We start from the raw sequence: 16839 nt of genomic DNA, 5'->3' as shown, positions 1-16839 counted from the left end.
TATTTTTTTTTAATCTTATATATAGCCATTCCTAATATACCGTTAAATGTACAAATTCTATCGCGATAGCGCTTCGCCTCAAGGCTTGTGTTTTCCTTGCGGAGGGAGTCATCTTTCTTTGAATAGACGATCCTGTTAAGTCCGCGTGCTGCTGCTTTGACCAATCAGGGGAGTGCGGGTAACCGTTGGGGTTTGAATCATCCCCAGAAAACAGCGGCAGATGACAGTAGTTCGTTGAGCTTGTAGATACTGCTAGCGAACATATTTGGTTCACATTATCCAATATCAGCTCTTTGAAGCTCAGTTTTGTTGCTTTTGTCAACTGAAAATGTCGAAAAAACAGATTTTCTATTCTGACAAGTACACCGATGACGACTTCGAGTACAGGTATTGTGTTTTTAACGTTTTCAAGAGTCCGTTAATTTAGTTCGAGTAATTAGCTAAGGTCAAAGTAGCTTTTGAACGTGGTGGAGATAACTTATTGCCGCTGTAAATTGAGACGTCTTGTGTTAGCGTTAGCAGTTGATATTAAAATATATCAAAATAAACTGTCTGACCCCTAGTAGGCAATTAACAATATGTTTGTTATATTTCCATCCTCAGGCATGTTGTGCTTCCTAAGCAGCTGTCCAAACTGGTGCCCTCCTCCCACCTGATGACAGAAGAAGAGTGGAGAGGACTTGGAGTCCAACAGAGCCAGGGCTGGATTCACTACATGATCCATAAACCAGGTCAGTAATCACGGTGTGAAGGATAAGTTCACATTTTCCTCAGTCTTGTCTTGAAAATTAAGTCAGACGCCCATGTGTGCATCTAAAGAACTACAAATTGACGTCATCATTCTTTGAATCTAAGGTGGTGAAAATACCACGTTTCTGTGTATTTGTCAAACCTTTGGAAAACTATAAAGCACAGTAAAAGCAAATATGTGTTTTAGGGCTCTTTTCTTTTTTTGTTTTAAACCAGACATTTCACCATCTGTTTACTGTCACTTGAGTAGGAAAGCGTCTCCAGGGAATGATCAGGGTTGCTATTATAAAAAAAAAAAAAAAGCTATAACAGCCTCCCCTCTGTCAGTGCGCCCCACGGCAGCTGTGGCTACATTGTAGCTTGCCATCACCAATGTGTGAATGACTGAATGTAGTGTAAAGCGCTATACAAATACAGGCCATAACATTGCTCACTCTACGCTGAAGCCTTTAGCTTTAGCTCAGCCTTTTTACATGGTGTGTATTCTATTGGCCATTATGAACAGATCTCTTCCTGGTATATGTATCAAAGAAGAGGGATGACTATATCAGGGTGATTTTCATGGTGACCCTATATCAGGGCTAAACTCATAAGAGCCTAGTTTGATCTTGTGTGGGTAAGAAGTAGTACATCCACAGGAGAGATGGTTGAGACCCTGAGAAACTGTAAGAAAAATAAGCACAATTTCAAGAAGGTGTTTTGTTTGTTTGTTTTAAAAACAGCCAGTACCATTATGACACATCCTCCTGAGAACCAGCCTATTCATTTATGTCCTTTGTAATGGGCATTTGTTTTTGGTCTATATCTTTTGACTTATTTGAGCTATACTACTAAGTCCTGAGGGACTAAATGGAGGACATTCTGGGCTTTCCATTGATATCCCATGTGTTTGGGTGGCCTCTTTTAGCTCCAAAGAGGATGGTAATCACAAAAAAGTTCAATGGGAAGATTCTTTTTTTCCTTGGTTCCCAGGAAGATATATTAAAATGTGTAGATCACAGTGAATATACAAAATTAGAGAAGATTTAAATGTTAATTTTTTTGGAAAGAAGCAATATTGGGGTTTTTTTGTTTGGTTTTTTGTGTTTGTTTTTTTTTTTTATGATCCAAGCAATCTGAATTAAATGTCCATAAATTATCAGTCATGTGAAGAAACGCTGGTAACGGCAAGGTGTTTTACTGACTAAAAACATTTAATAATTACCCTATTGAACCTTGTTATTGTTGGTAAAAATAAACAAACATAAGAACGTTTTTTTGACATCCATACCATTTCAATTATTATATTTTATAATTGCCCTTGTATACAGACCCACAATGTTTCTGTTTCAATGTTTCTTACGCATACAGCATGTGTATATAGTTTCACTCGCATATATGTATACATATATTGCTTTTTATTTTATTTTCTTATTTATTTCCCCCCTTGTTGTATATTGTTTTCTCTTCTTATTTTTGCACCTTTGTGGTCCAGCTACCCAATTTCACTGTGCAAGAAACTGCACAATGACAATAAAAAGCTCTAAGTCTAAAATTTCAGGTTATTGTCTCAAGATTTTGACTTACTAACTCAAAATTCTTATTTTTTCAATTTCAATAAGTTGATAACAAAATTTTGACTTGGCTCTGCATTTGCTGAGCTGCATTTGGCCCCTGTGTTTGAAACCCCTTCAATATACTTTCAACAGCATATGAGTATTATGCTAAAGTTGACATAAGAATTGAATCTGTCATTGTACAGCTTCTACACTGCATTATTTGGCCACGATCAAATTTGGGTGTAGACGACGTACAGCTGTAGGCTTGACTGTGTTTGATGACTTACTGATGATGCTGACAGATCCTTTCTTGCTTTACTCCCTAGAGCCACACATACTGCTTTTCAGAAGGCCTCTCCCAAAGGATTAAAGGGGAAGCTGTCTGTTAAAATACCTGCTATCTCCTCTGCTGATATGTATTGTCTTTCGATCCTATATCTGTCCTGCACATAAATCTATATGTGTTGTGATATATTGTGTAGATGCCCTGTAGTTTTGTGTGTATATATTTTTGTTTCTTCATTCAAATTTCCTCAGTTTTTAGAGGTTATGAGAGACAAAAATGTCTTGTTTTCACTGTGAATGATAACTTAAAACAATTTGAAGGTGGAAGTTTGCCTGTCAATTGTACAATTTACCAATTTTTTTTTTTTATCTTTAGGTGTAATGTTGTCAAGACTGATCTATTTACTAAATGGCCATATGAGCATATGATTTTATTTTGCTCAAACCAATGACATCCCTAACATTTTTGTTAAAACATTTCTTGATAATTCCTTGAATGTATGTATTTTATGTGCATATGTTATTTCTTGATATACATTTGGCTCTCCGTTATGGTTGATTTGTCAAGTTCTTTGATACTGGACAAATAAAATATGCTAATTCCTTAATACTTGCTGCTTTTCTTTTTATTTAATTGAAGGATGATGTAATTTTCTCTCAGATGACTGTTTAGTCAGAAATATTGACAATAAGTGGAGTAACAAATTCTGAGTGTCTGATACCCAGGGAGTAGGCTGGTGCCCGGGCCTTGTGGACTGTAACTTTCTCTGGATTATATGTTCCTGGACCTGGTTTCTTGGTGCCATCTCTGGGTAAACTGTGACGTCCCGACATGGAAAACGCTGGCCGTCGGAGCAGATAAACATTTGGGTCTGTACTATTGTATCTGCAAGGCGCAGGAGTCTTGGCTAAATCCTCAGATGGTCCCCCTATGCTGAGACCACTTGATATTGTGTAGCTTGCACTGGATGCCTTGTTTGGGACTTGAGCGCCCATAAGTGGCGGTAGAGAGTACTTGTTGGGAGCTGGGACCGAGTCAACACTGCGGTAGTGTGTGCGAGAGCCCATGGTGTAGGATGGAGGTCTGCGCTGCAGGTTGCATGGTGGGGCTCTCTCAGGGCTGTATGCACCGGGTCCTGGTGTGTGGAAAAGCTCCTCTAGTGAGCAGAAGACAATCACATGGGGTTCTCCAGAAGGGTCAAAAGTACATGTTTTCTTCACTAATCTATTGATCTGACTGATATACAATATGTCACAATTAATTTTAAAATAAACTCCAATAATGAAGGAAAGCATACTTACTCTGGGCTTTGACTTTACCCAGCATTGAGTATGCAGGTGTGCCATCCTTTCCAAATCGAGTGATTCTTGCATCAATGTGATACCGAGGCCCTGGACTGGAGTCAACACTATATACTGTTAAAAATTAATTGGATAATTACAAATGTATATTTTTAAAGAGTAAACTTCTTTTCATTCTTTTTGCTTAGTTTGATTTGATTTGATCCTGAAAATCTGTAGATGCAGTTTTAAAAAAAAAATAACAAAAAGTGAAGAAAAACGTCTTGTCTCCACCTAGTGGTTGAATTTGACATCACACCAAACGGAAATTTTTGTGAGATCATTTTTACAGGAGAGGAAATCATTGTGAAAACAAAGACATAAACATTATAAATTACTGTACACAAATTCTGTGAAATGTGTGTATTGGTGACTGTAATGCTTTCAGCTAATTTGTGTCCTAAATCAGCAGTTTGACGAAAAAAAGGCGTTATTTAGTTAGTCATAGAATAAATAAAAAGAAAAAAATCTGCAAAAAAAAAAAGTAAAACTTTAGTTAGCTTTAAGTTAAACTTGAAAACTAGCCCTCAAAGTACCCACTTCTGATAAACCATAAAGCAAGAGCGGTGCTCACTATTATCAGTCATCCTTCCATGGAAAGTGTAGGCAGGGCTAGTTGACTTTGTGAAGTCATGGCCAATAAATCCAATAGTGGGAGGAAGCCCATAGCGACCAGGTCCAGGCCCTTGAAACAGCAGAAGATGTCACAAAGTTGCCATAACCTCAAAATACAAGTGTCTTAAATTACATCCAGTTTACAAAAATCATACATGTGGAAAATTCTAAAGTGACAGTGGCTCCTTTGATTGTGAACGCAGCTTTATGTAAGGTTCTCTGCAAATAAGGTCTGTATAATTTTGCCTAAGATAACTAGACAATACAAATTAATATTCATGTGAATTTTAGAGATTAGCCTTCCAGTTTTCAGCCTTGAATGAAACACTATTATGCACACTATGTCAAACAGCTAACAAGGTGGGAGCATTTTTTTCACAGAGTGGAGCAAGTCCTGACAGGTCTGCCCACTGCAAAACGACCCACTCTGCTTAACTGCAGTATATTAAGCTACTGATATTTATTTGTAAATATTAATTTACATTTAAAAAAAGAACCATGATCATTATTCACGATGACTTACCTTTTTCTCGTCCAGCAATTACTGGGTATTTTTTCTCCATCTTACTCTTTGCAGAATTGATAGTTACTTCAGGAGTCCAGCAATGGTAGTGGTTCTATAGAAGTATCAGATTGCTCTGGGCATTATATGCTCGTAAAACCATTTAAAAATAAATAAATAAAAATAGCTGAACTGGGGTCTTTGCACAGGTAATGTCCCTTTTCAGCTAAAAGTGAGGCAGGCTTCAGGAAATTCAGTCATCAGATTCAGAGGCGCAAGTGATTCCTTCATTCAGGCTGCTCTTGGTCTATTGTCTGTTTCTTTTTTGTTAGATATCTGTGCTTCCTCTTGATCCAGCATCACCAAAGCCCCAGGTGACTTTAGAAACCCAGAACCCTGCCTGATCTAGGATCAATCACCAATTTCCTCCAAAGCAATCAGGAAACCTGAGACCTATAATGCTTGTCAAAGTGTCAACAACAGAGGAGGATCTACCCTGGATAGGGTTTACTCTGTCTGCCCGTTTGCCCCTTTGTCCAAATGCTTCATCAGTGGATGCTTGGACAGGTCATTAGCCCTTCCTCCATGGGGGTAGGTGTATAGGTGCACTCAGCTGGCACTTAGAAACAATGTCATCACTCCGATTCACTCTCATGTAACGCTAGCTCGCTCCCCCCGCAAACCATGAAACCAAGATCCCCCTCTCCGTCCTTTCTCTTTTGACTCTTTCTGCTCATCACAGCGTGGAGACGCAATATCACTCTTCAGCCATGCGTACAGTTGCCACGGAGACTGCTGAGGGTAGCTTGCTGCAGCCTGGTCCCCTGCACCGCTGCCTCGTTGTCACAACAAGAACAAAGTTTTCCATTCAGAATGAGCAGCTACATCAGCTGTCACTGCTCAGAGTTTGATAACTTCAAATTTGGCCTCACGCTGCTGACGGTACCAGATCTCTATACAGTGCAGCCACATGGCTTTATATTATTTCTGTAAGTACGAACGCAGAGAGAAGATTTCCTTTAAAATGAATGAACAAGCACAGCAACGCTTTGATGCAGAGTACACGCTATAAAACCCCAAACCAGAGTCAAATGTAGTGCAGCACACATGAACCTGTATTTTGGCATCTCCTGTTGAACTGATGGAATACACAGTGAATTAACAACCCCCTGATTTATCAACCTTAACCTCGAGCCAAGCACACTTTCCAGACACAGTTATGTGTTGATTTGATTCGGTTTAAAGGCCTGAGCTGCCAGTTTCCAGAGACAACTGTAACCGAGAGGGTCGACAAGTGACGTGCAGTAAGCAAACATTAAACTTTCACAGGCTTTAACTCTCTCCTGGGGGTGCCCTCCTTTGGCAACCTAAATAACACCAACACATTAAGGCTCAAACATGTGCAAGTATGCTGCTATCCTGTATATATCTTATTTACTATTGTTTGAATACTTGCGATTGTTTTATTGTACTTTTTATATTTTACATTTATATTTATTATTGAATCTTGCACCAAGGGAGTGGCACTCCAATTTTGCTGTACTCTGTACAATGACAATAAAGGCTATTCTATTCTATTCTATTCTATTCTATTCTATTCTATTCTATGCAGTTAGGTACAAATTCACACACACTAACATGCTTTCTGTCTCTAATGCAGCTACATACAAGGAATAAGAGAGTGAAAGCAGAAGGCCCTTTGAAACAGCTGAGTATAATACAGTTGACTGCTGACTTCACCGTCCATTTAAGGGAAATGGAGCAACACATCTCTCATAAAGAACTGCACTGCAGCTCTGCTAGTTGAAAAAAGAGACACGTACTGTGCTGCAGATGCAGATATCTCAGTGAGTCAGTTGGAGAAACACAGGTAGTGAAGTAACAAAACCAAAGGCCTAAACTGCATACAAATTTTATTCTCATTTGTTTTAAAAATCACAATATTTGATATCGATCTGGGTTACATTTGATCAAATTTGGTACTTTTACAGAAATCAAAACTTCATTCTTTATTATTCTTTAATATTTTTTAACTTGACTGCTTCAAAGATCAAAATTGAACAAAAAAACAAAATAGCTTATGAGCTGTACAATCAAATCTCAATGGTGAGAGGAGATGCTGGTATCTTGGCAGAATAGTTTCAGAAACACTACAGCTGGGTCGAACTGTAAAAGTCAGAGTCGGCCAGAGGCCTTTGTTGCATGCCAGTCCCCTTCTGCCTCCTTGTGTTTCTTGTCAATCTCTACTCTGCTGTCTAATAAGACAAAAATGCCCCCCAAAAATCTTTAAAATGAAAAACATTTCAGCTTATGTTTCCGTAAAGCATATGGTTAGCATATGTCTGTTTTCCAGCAGGATACCAGAAGAGGAATTTCATCAAACATTGCAATAACTGGGTTAAAGCTTGCTATGAAAGAAAAAGAAAAATGCCTTGGATAGTATAGCATACATCTTAAAAATCCACAAGGGGCAGGTAGATTGTACTGAGGGGGCGACTTAGAAAATAAAAATGATATGATCTCTATCTAAAAATAAATACCACAGATAGAAAATATAACAAAATACGTTGCATAACATCAGGTGTAATTACAAACATAAATACTTGATTATTTCTTCTAGTGATTATTAAGGCAGTACAGTGATTAACAAATATGATATTGTGCCTATTGATTACTAGGAGTCTAGAGGAGGAAAAATACAAGTCTGGAGGATACTAGCTTAATAAAAAACGTACACAGTCACATCCAAGCGCACACACAGGCTTATAAATGCATCCACTCTGACTCACACAAGGTCAAACACTCATTCTCCAGACCCCCCCATGTCTTCCTTTCAGCAAGTCTCTCTTCTCTTTCCATTCACTAGCATATTCACAAATAATGTACAATTCGAAGGTGGGTATGGCTTCACTCTGGGAGTGTTTCTGTAGATGACAAGAAAACAGAACATATGTTCTTTAAAGGATCATCTTTAACTCTTTATCCCTTGAAAGCCTCCTAGGAGTAACTCTTGAAGCCTTTAAAACAAAGTGACTGGGTTTTTATCAAAAGTAAGTGAGGACAGTCTCTCCCTGTGCAGCTACCCTTGGAAAAACTGGAAAGCTAATGGTCATCAAACCACTTTATTGATATATACCGAGGTGTCATTTGGGAACAGGGGAGATTAAATGTCCTCTTTATAGGGGAAAGTCTTGCTGAAGTCTGTGGAGACATAATATTGGGAGATGTACAACTGCTTTTTTATTCCTTTAATATTATTACCAAAGATGAATATCCACAACAGACTCTTCCAGATACCTAGAAAACATCAGAGAGGTCTACTAATCCAAAGTCTGTTAAACAAATACATCAAAGATGTAGCTCATACCATCGCTCAGGGGTGTTTTTTGTGTCCAGTGTGGGTAGCTGGGAATCTACTGGCAGGAGCACGTTATGCTCCACACCCCTGCCGCCTTCAGGAAGATCAAAATGGTCCCCTCCCTCTGCATCAGCAAGGAAAGGATCAGAGTCTGGGTCGTATTCATAGGAGTAGTAGGACACCTCTGCCATAGAGCCCTGCTCCTCTTCGCCTGGAGAGAACAGGGTTAGTGAGAAACACAGAGACAAGGTAGGCGAGATAAAAATGAAAGTTCTGGCTGTCATGGATACTCTAAAAATCTGTCCTGATGTGAATATATATATAGTTGGTGTTGTACTACTACACTAAACTACAGGGGGTGGTAATGTGCCACGAAAAACATATCAATGTTTCAACACAGGGATGAGGAAGACTTTTAAGAAGTAAATAGTGATGTAAACTGTGAGAAAGAAAAATGTTTTTAGACCTGCAGGATGCAGATCGTAATCCTGGCTAGCAACACTAAATCTAAACCTAACCCTGCTGGCTTGCGAGACAGCTCCACAGGACACCTCTAATATACTGCACATCTGGACCTCTTGAGGAGCAATACCACATCACACACAGCAGGGGTCGCACCTTGCTTAAAATGTTGTCTCCTCGTATAAGCGTGCTAGGCTTGAATCGGTCTTTTCAAGGTATAGCTTTATGAAAGTTCGCTTTATTCTGAGTAGCCTGCAATCAGAGTTTCCTTCTTTGAGGCCTGCAGCACATATGGTGAGAGTTAAACAAATTTAAGACAAATATGATGTGGGAATTTTGTAAAGTTTGTAACCAAAAAGAAATGTATGTGTGATGACCAAAAATCAGCTGAAGGAATGCCTGTATAGGTATTCTACTGTATGTTGTCCTCTGGCAGAAGGTCACCGACATGACAAGTCTGCACAAGGAAGCTAATTCCAGAGCTCCAGCGTCCTCCGCTGTTACACTGGAAACTGTCAGGTTCATGGCAAGACTCACATTCACCCATTACACTCTCGGTGCACTTATCTGGCATGTAGTGAACATTCTAATGGTTTACAATGACAGTGTTTTTACAGTACTTATTCAATCTAATCACCCCAGGGTTATCTTATTCTAGATGAGTGTGCACGTGTGTCTCTGTGTGTGGGCAAATATCTGCCTGTATGGACATGCAGGAAGTGTATGCGTTATGTGTGCACGTATAGATATGTGTGTGTGTTTGTGTAAGTGCGAAACAACATTCCAGTGGTGAGTGTGAAGCATTGGCTTTTGTACTAAGGAGACCTTTGAGTGAGAGAAGCTTAGTGAACTGCAGCTACCGAGGGTAGCGGGCTCAGCAACAAGTCAGTGCAGGCTGTGCCACACGGGGTGCGCGCACACGCACGCACACACACACACACACACGCACCTGTAGGCAACTCAGACTTTCATGCAGGCCGAGTTTAAAATCATGTACATATAACAGCATGCGGTGTGCGCACACAGTATGCAAGTACACGCTCCTGCAGCTTGTGAATGACTGTTTTTTTTTTATGCTTGCACTGCCAAATGTAACACAGCTACATCCTCCTTGCACGCACAGCCAAACATCCTATCAGGAATTTTCTGGCTGCCTCCCTGAAAATGGCAGCTGATCTAAGCTCATGACAGAGCAACAATCAAGCCGGCTGTTTGAAAACGATCCACCTATTTATCACACAGACTGTAAAAACATGACGTGGTGGCAGGGGAATGTGCTGCCGTACGCCCCACCTGCATATCTACTTTCCTATACTCTCCCACTGACCCTGTTCCTTTTCTCTTTTCTGATCCCATCTCCTGGTCGTCCCCTTCACTCTTTTTTCTCCTTTTTAGCTTTACTGCCCTTACACACTGTCTCAACCTTTTCATCCTGGTCTTAAATCCTTTCTTCTTCCCTGCCCTTGCAAACTCCAATGTGCCACAAACACGGGGTTGCTCACTGCCCACTGCATTTACATTTAGTTAACATAGAAATAGAGTTTCACCTATAATGGCAGCAAAAGTGGATTAGTCAGTAGATTTGCTTTCGGCTCTTTAAAACATGTAAATAATGAAGGAAAACAAGAAAAAAAAAGCAAAGCTTTGTCTCTAAGACAAACTACGAGTTTGAGAAAAAATGCATAGAAAGTGCAGAGAGGAGATGAAAGAATGCAAAGCTGTGTAAGTGGGGAAAAGGTGTGATATGGGAGGCTACCTGTGTGTACAGGCACTGAGGGTTGCTCAGTTTCCTGACTCACTATTGGTTGCCTGTCCTCCGTGGTCTTCACTGGAAGTATAAACAGACACATGTTAGATTATTCACATTTATGTGGCTGCCACAGCACCTAAAAAACAAGTAATGAATTCAACAGAGTTTCATTGTTGCATAATCTAAATACTGGCCAGAAGCATTATCCACCCCACTGAGCAACACTTCTTGGCAAGACAATGATGCACACTCAGTCTGAACAGAGGCTCGCACTAAATTCTATCTATCCAAAAATAGCAGGGGCCAAAGCATGGCCAGGAGGCCATGTGTGGAAGCAAATCATATCTTTTTCCTTTTCAAAACTGGGAAACGGTGGCATGAATCTCCCTCGCACAACTGTACACAAACAAACAAGGTCAGAGGGCCCTAAACAAAAAAATACAATCCTTTTGATAATCTCTAGCATGAACGACTTGGCACAAACTGAGGTCTTTTCCCACCACAGTTTTGTCTATGCCTTTTCCCAATCTGCTCCACAACATGAAGGCTCCTTTGTTGTTGGGCTGTGCGTCGGAAAGGAATGTGACAAGGATTTCAAAGGCTGGACAAAAGCACTCTGTCATTTGGAGGGAGCCCTGTAATACAGCAGCGAGTGAGAGAGGATGGTGGGGGTGGGGGGTTGGGGTGCGATGGGTAGTTCCCCCCCCCAAAAAAAAAAAAAAAACCCAAACTCATTCAGTAATCAGCTCAACACCTGAACAGCTGTTTCCCAAACTCAGATCACTGCATACACAGAGGCATGTGTACATGAACAGACGCAAATAAAAATAAAGGAAAAAATGAGGATTACACATTCATATGAGCCCATTAACCTACAATGAGAGTTGGGAAAAACACATACAGTTAAGGAAAAATACACTGGGGCACGCTGTTAATGCCCGAGAGCCACAGACCACTAACTGTATAGAGAAATGAAATGACACATGCTTTATATTAACTGAAATTTGTCTATTTCTGTGACATTTCTCTTCCAGAACAGAGAGAAATGTGGACATGTACACAATAATTTAACAGTAGTTTTGGATCATTCATTCAGCCATCCTTTGTGATGCGAGTCAGGTATAAATCTGGTCTGTGACATTTTCTGTTGATACTGAACTTGGCAGAGGATGTTTTCACAACTTTTTAACATGTGGACTTGCAAAAACTTGAAATACATTTTTGATGAACAGACATGACGGATCTATTCTTACCACTGCCTAAACTGTGATTGCTCAAATGTTTGTTCAGCCATTGGGTGGAAACAAATGTCAACAGGAACCAGACCTATTTTAATCACTACAAATCCAGGATTTGGGAGAGTCTTTGGTCTGCAGCTTGGCTATGGTATTGTGCAAACATCACTATTAGAGGCATTTAAAAAAAAAAACAAAAAAAAAAACTAAGGTTAAACAAAGAGGTCCAGAATCTGTGAACAGATGAGATGATGCGTGATGACAGAGCTCTTACCGTCTGGACACTGGGACAACGGAACCTGCTTGATTCTTGTGCCATTTCTGCAGGCAAAGACCTCCATCTGACACTGGTTCTGGTAGAGCTGCCCATCTGACCCACAAACAGGATCCCCATCGTAACCGCAATCCCTGTAGCACGTGCAGCGCTCAAACCGCTCCTCCTCCAGACAGCCAAACACATTGTTGCACTGGTTCGCCTGCACAAAACCTGCAGAAACAGAATTTTTCATTAGATTCATGAAAGTGAGGCCTTTCCACACTTTTAGGAGCGCTGCACATGTTTCTCACCTATCCACTGATTGGTTGAACTTTCCACCTCATTGCACGTAGGTCCATCACACAGCTCCCGTGCAAGTGGACTGCTCTCACTAACATTGTAGAACCGGGTAGCCTCGAAAGCTGCACGACAAGCACAGACCCACACGAGCATGTTCACACATCCACACACATGAAACAATGAAGCTCACCATTAGTAGGTCATAAAAAAAATTGTTTAACTCCTTAAAGAGGAGCACTTAAGCTCTTAATGCCCAGAGTTTTTAAGACTTCTTCATCATCAGTGTGATTTTCTCCCCTATTAAAAAAGTCTTAATATATCAGACAATATATTTAAGCAATAAACTGCAAAAACAAAATGCAGAATGTAGCAAATATGATACATGCATATTAATATGTATTTATTTATTGTCAAAAGGTTCAATAAACACTCCAGTTTCAAATAATATGAATTTTATGGCAATTATTTCACAGTTCAGGCTTTAAAGGGTTAAAATATTCATCAGAGGCACACCTGGTTCGTAGTAGTCATAGATCTTGACCGGAACAGGCGCCGTCTTGCCCACAATGTACTCCCTGACAGCTTGGAAGGCCACGCACGTCATACACTGGCTGGGAATCTACAAAAGGTCGAAACAGAGAAAGACTTATGAAAGCACCCTAGCCCACATACACATGAATACAGACACAAACATGGGTATTATTAAACCTGCTTAAAAAAACCAAATAAATAAATCAGAGGTTCTTTTTATCTTGTGTTTACAGTGATGCAACAGGTGTGCAAAATCAGACGCAGCAATCAAGAATTTTGATTGCACTCACCTCATCAAAGTAGAACAACACTTTTCTCCCATTCAGCTCATATCTCTTCAGACCGACTCTCTTGTCCATAAGCAGCTGTTGACCAGCACAGTACATAAAGAAATCAAGCTTCATACGCAAATATTAACCTCGATCTCTTGACATTCTCATTTAAAATAGTAAAAGTTTAATAACGTTGATTTTATAATGCTGGAAGGGGTTTGTGAATATCTCTTGCCTTTGTACCTATTGAGAAGAATTAAAGGTCCTTTTTATCAGATCCTGATAAAAACGTGTTTAGATTTTCTAAAATTGCAGTCGAGTAAGATTATAAAATGTCAATTTAAAAACGCATAATGCATGGCATCCAGCTAAGTCAGCTACATGTACGGCTCCAGTATTTATATATGAACATGCAGAGAAGTCATTAACAATGGACATTAGCAGTAATCAGCACCACAGCAGTCTGGACAGCTCCACCTCATGCCAACCGAGGTTTACCGTACACAGACCAGTAAATATAATATGTCAAACATGAAAGAAAACCCACAGTTCTTATGTTAACCCCGTGACCACTACACTACAGTGCATCTAGGATATTATTATTTAACTAAAATGCTCCCTTTTCTGCTTGTACAGATTATGACTGTAGTGAATATAAAGAATTTCTATTATTGTGTGGCATGTGTGAGCAACAACAGAAATGCAAACCATACCCACTCTATCATGAAGTCATGTCCACAGTGGAAAATGAAAAAGACTGAGAAAGGCTTTTTCTAAGTAGTTAAATTATGCACAAATAATCATGTTTACATGAACATCTTACTATAATGATCATAGGGTTTGTATGTATATATTCCTGTATGTACCCTGGGGCAATATGAATGAAACTTTGCATTAACATCACCACACAAGGAGCAATTTTCATGTCTATATGTTTTTTAAAAACATTTAACATCAGTATTCTTGGGATTTTTGTATTCATCATCCCCTTGCGAATGCAACGTTACTGTTGCCACGTGTCACGTTCGCCTGTATGTAACTTAATAGTCACAAAAATTTGTCTCTGCAATAGAATTGTATTCGACTCACCACTAAATATGGAAGGAAGAATTTGAAATAGGCAGGCCTGGCTTTTGTTACGGTCTAATAATTAGGACGGTATGAATGACCGACGAGGATGCTGTTTACTAAGAATCAGAGTGTGTGCATAGAGAGCCAGCAGTTAATTCCCCCCACCAGGGGATTTTCATTCTGTCAGAGGTGGCAGCCTTTGGACAGCAGGGGTTTATGAGGTGCTCAGCCTGAGCTGGCGCCACCACGACACACACACTTACACACTGTTTACGAGAGCATTGTTTGTCTATATAATAACCAAAAATTGCTCATGAACTCCCATTGCTCAAATGTTATACCCCCAAAGTGCCCTGGGTTGTTAAAGAAAGCTCATTATATTGGGTGATAAGAGGCCATGGCTGTGGCAGCTCCCAGTCAGTCACTGGACTAATCATTCAGTACTGCAGCATCAATGAATGCAACTAGACATCACTGCAGAAGCCAAGCTTGCCACCATAAACTGAGGAATGCAAGTGGCAGTCGGGCAGGCAGCAGTAAAACTCCAGGGGTGTAAACTGAGCTTGTTAGCCACTACAACTCGGGTCAGTCATGACTGATATACTCACAGTACTATGTGTGTATGAGTATGCGTGTTTTACATCTCTCCAGGTAGCCAGAGAGGTGGCTCTTTTGGAGGTGGAAGCCTGCAGACTTTAGCCCTATAACTGTCTAGTAATGAGGGACAAGTTTCAGATTGGTGGCTGGAGGGCTGACCTTGATACAGCCCTTAAATTTACCTTACTCTCCATTACTCATTTCATCCATCCAGCATAATGCTGTCTGTCAACTCTACACTTTACAAGTTTTCTATGTACCCCACATGGCCTAGTGAAGTGTATGTCTACGGTCTCGTAAGCCCAGAGAGGCCTGACGACTTTTAACCTCCAAGTTAAAAATGATCCCCATCAGCAAGACACATACACACACATGCAGACTAGGGCTGCCACGATTTGTCGACTAGTCACGATTACGTCGACTATTGACTGATTTAATAGTCGACGCGTCGTTTGAAGCTTTGTAAGATCACAAAAGACGCAGGAATAAGTAGCAGGATTTAAGAGTGTAATAACGGACTGAAACAGAAGATGGCAGCATTGCATGTACAAGGATGTCAGCTACCGTTAAACCCCGAAGAAGAAGAAGAAGCAGCTGTGTCCCAGAATTCATAGCGCGGCCCAGCGCAGTTTCCAACAATGGCGGCAGCTAGTTAGTTTTAATGTTACTCTTATTATTCTTTCTGGGTCACAAAATAAACGTTTAACGTATTTTCAGGCGAGAATGTAGCTGTGTAAACCTCAAATATCTGCTCAGTTTATCAGGACACCACATATTTTCAAAAGCGCTCCGACGTTTTCGGAGACGTCTGTTACCCACTAGCTCGTTAGCGAGCCGGGGGCTAGGCTCACTAGCGCCGTGAGAACACCGGACTCCCCGCAAATCGTTTTCAAACCCACCGCCGTCTTTCGCTACTCAGGTTAAATATATATGAGTCACTTAGATAACTTAAAATGTTATTGTTTGGCTTTTTTTTTTTAGTATTTTATTTGTTCCTGAGTAAATCGGTTTGGATGAGATTAAAGTTATAGTTTTTACACAGCTGAATAAACGTCAAGCAGACAGCTGATTATCAGAAGTGTGAGATGCTCCAGAATATACTCCAGTGTCCTGTTATATTTTAGATAGCAAGGAGTTTATTAATCTTCACCGAAACAATCTGCAAATTTCATTAAAATTCAATAAACCATCATCTTGTCTTTATTTTTAGTTAGCACAGACCTTAAACACTTAAAGCTGTAAGCTAATGATAGTTATATAAAAGCAGATGCTGCTGGTGCAATAAGCTGTAGTTTTACGTCTAATGGATGATGATCTGATTAGTCGACTAATCGCAAAAATAATCGGTGACTAGTCGACTATCAAAATAATCGTTTGTGGCAGCCCTAATGCAGACACATGAATATAACATTTCAGCAGCACATATTGCATAACATGCAGTAGTTAAATGACCTGCCTCTATCTGAAGGATGTTTTCCGGCGCTGTGCTGTCAAACAACACGGGACAGAATGCTTCACTGTGCTATTTACGCTAAAACCCAACAATATCTCAAATGTGTGTGTTTGTTTATGTGAGTGAATTAAATGTTGCATCCTGTTTGGTTGTGAAGGTTGTGAAGCGTGTGAGCGTGGTGTTTGCAAAGGGGTTTGATCAATTCCATGACATACTCATTATTGTTAAATGGCCTCAAGATGAATCTGTCTCTTTCTACCTTCTTTTCAGTTTAGTCAACTACCTGATTACCTGCCTGTCCAGCAATATGTCAGTCACTATGGCTAAATGCTAAATGCCTCTTTTAAAGTGTGGTCATGTGCGATTACATACCCGCTCTAGACTTTCGACATCTGCTCGGAAACCAGAAATCATAGGTACTTCTATGACAGCCATGTTAGACGAGCCTGAATGAAGCCACCTAGACAAAGGATTGGCGATGAATACATGTTTTTCCCCAGCTCTGTGTGTAAGTGTGTGGTAA

General features: G+C 40.1%; 3 protein-coding genes across 3 annotated transcripts in view; 1 reads left to right on the top strand and 2 right to left on the bottom strand.

Moving 5' to 3' along the window:
- Window positions 1–175: 175 nt before the first annotated feature.
- On the top strand, window positions 176–3181 carry cks2 (CDC28 protein kinase regulatory subunit 2). Its single transcript, XM_085265629.1, has 3 exons — window positions 176–387; window positions 604–731; window positions 2615–3181. The coding sequence occupies exons 1-3, from the start codon at window positions 329–331 to the stop codon at window positions 2656–2658; spliced, it is 231 nt and encodes a 76-aa protein (XP_085121755.1). The 5' UTR covers window positions 176–328; the 3' UTR covers window positions 2659–3181.
- Window positions 3160–5446, bottom strand: cimap1d (CIMAP1 family member D). Its single transcript, XM_085265628.1, has 4 exons — window positions 5053–5446; window positions 4489–4599; window positions 3876–3989; window positions 3160–3730 (listed from the first exon to the last, which is right to left on the bottom strand). Exons 1-4 carry the CDS (start codon window positions 5090–5092, stop codon window positions 3243–3245), a joined length of 753 nt encoding a protein of 250 aa, XP_085121754.1. The 5' UTR covers window positions 5093–5446; the 3' UTR covers window positions 3160–3242.
- Window positions 5447–6929: 1483 nt separating this feature from the next.
- Window positions 6930–16839, bottom strand: part of cpamd8 (C3 and PZP like alpha-2-macroglobulin domain containing 8) — a 47284-nt gene continuing 37374 nt past the window's right edge. The window contains exons 37-44 of the mRNA XM_085265612.1: window positions 16689–16776; window positions 13214–13288; window positions 12906–13011; window positions 12404–12514; window positions 12111–12323; window positions 10608–10679; window positions 8399–8600; window positions 6930–7955 (exon numbers count right to left, since the gene is read on the bottom strand). Coding sequence (XP_085121738.1) covers window position 7955; window positions 8399–8600; window positions 10608–10679; window positions 12111–12323; window positions 12404–12514; window positions 12906–13011; window positions 13214–13288; window positions 16689–16776 — 868 coding nt within the window. The 3' untranslated portion in view covers window positions 6930–7954. The remainder of the gene's footprint in view (window positions 7956–8398; window positions 8601–10607; window positions 10680–12110; window positions 12324–12403; window positions 12515–12905; window positions 13012–13213; window positions 13289–16688; window positions 16777–16839) is intronic.

The sequence above is a fragment of the Mchenga conophoros genome, linkage group LG23 (assembly GCF_057382185.1).
Source record: "Mchenga conophoros isolate Kocher_MC1m ecotype Shallow Benthic linkage group LG23, M_conophoros_male_GT1.1, whole genome shotgun sequence".
Lineage (NCBI taxonomy): Eukaryota > Metazoa > Chordata > Actinopteri > Cichliformes > Cichlidae > Mchenga > Mchenga conophoros.
This window is presented reverse-complemented; position numbering and strand designations above follow the sequence as displayed.

Coding starts and splice junctions, on each gene's coding strand:
- cimap1d (XM_085265628.1), bottom strand. CDS start 5,092: ATGGAGAAAAAATACCCAGTAATTGCTGGACGAGAAAAAG. Junction 3,990..4,488: donor TGGAAGGATGACTGATAATA/GTGAGCACCGCT, acceptor AATTTTTAACAG/TATATAGTGTTGACTCCAGT. Junction 3,731..3,875: donor GGGTAAAGTCAAAGCCCAGA/GTAAGTATGCTT, acceptor TCTGCTCACTAG/AGGAGCTTTTCCACACACCA.
- cks2 (XM_085265629.1), top strand. CDS start 329: ATGTCGAAAAAACAGATTTTCTATTCTGACAAGTACACCGATGACGAC. Junction 388..603: donor GATGACGACTTCGAGTACAG/GTATTGTGTTTT, acceptor TTCCATCCTCAG/GCATGTTGTGCTTCCTAAGC. Junction 732..2,614: donor CTACATGATCCATAAACCAG/GTCAGTAATCAC, acceptor TTTACTCCCTAG/AGCCACACATACTGCTTTTC.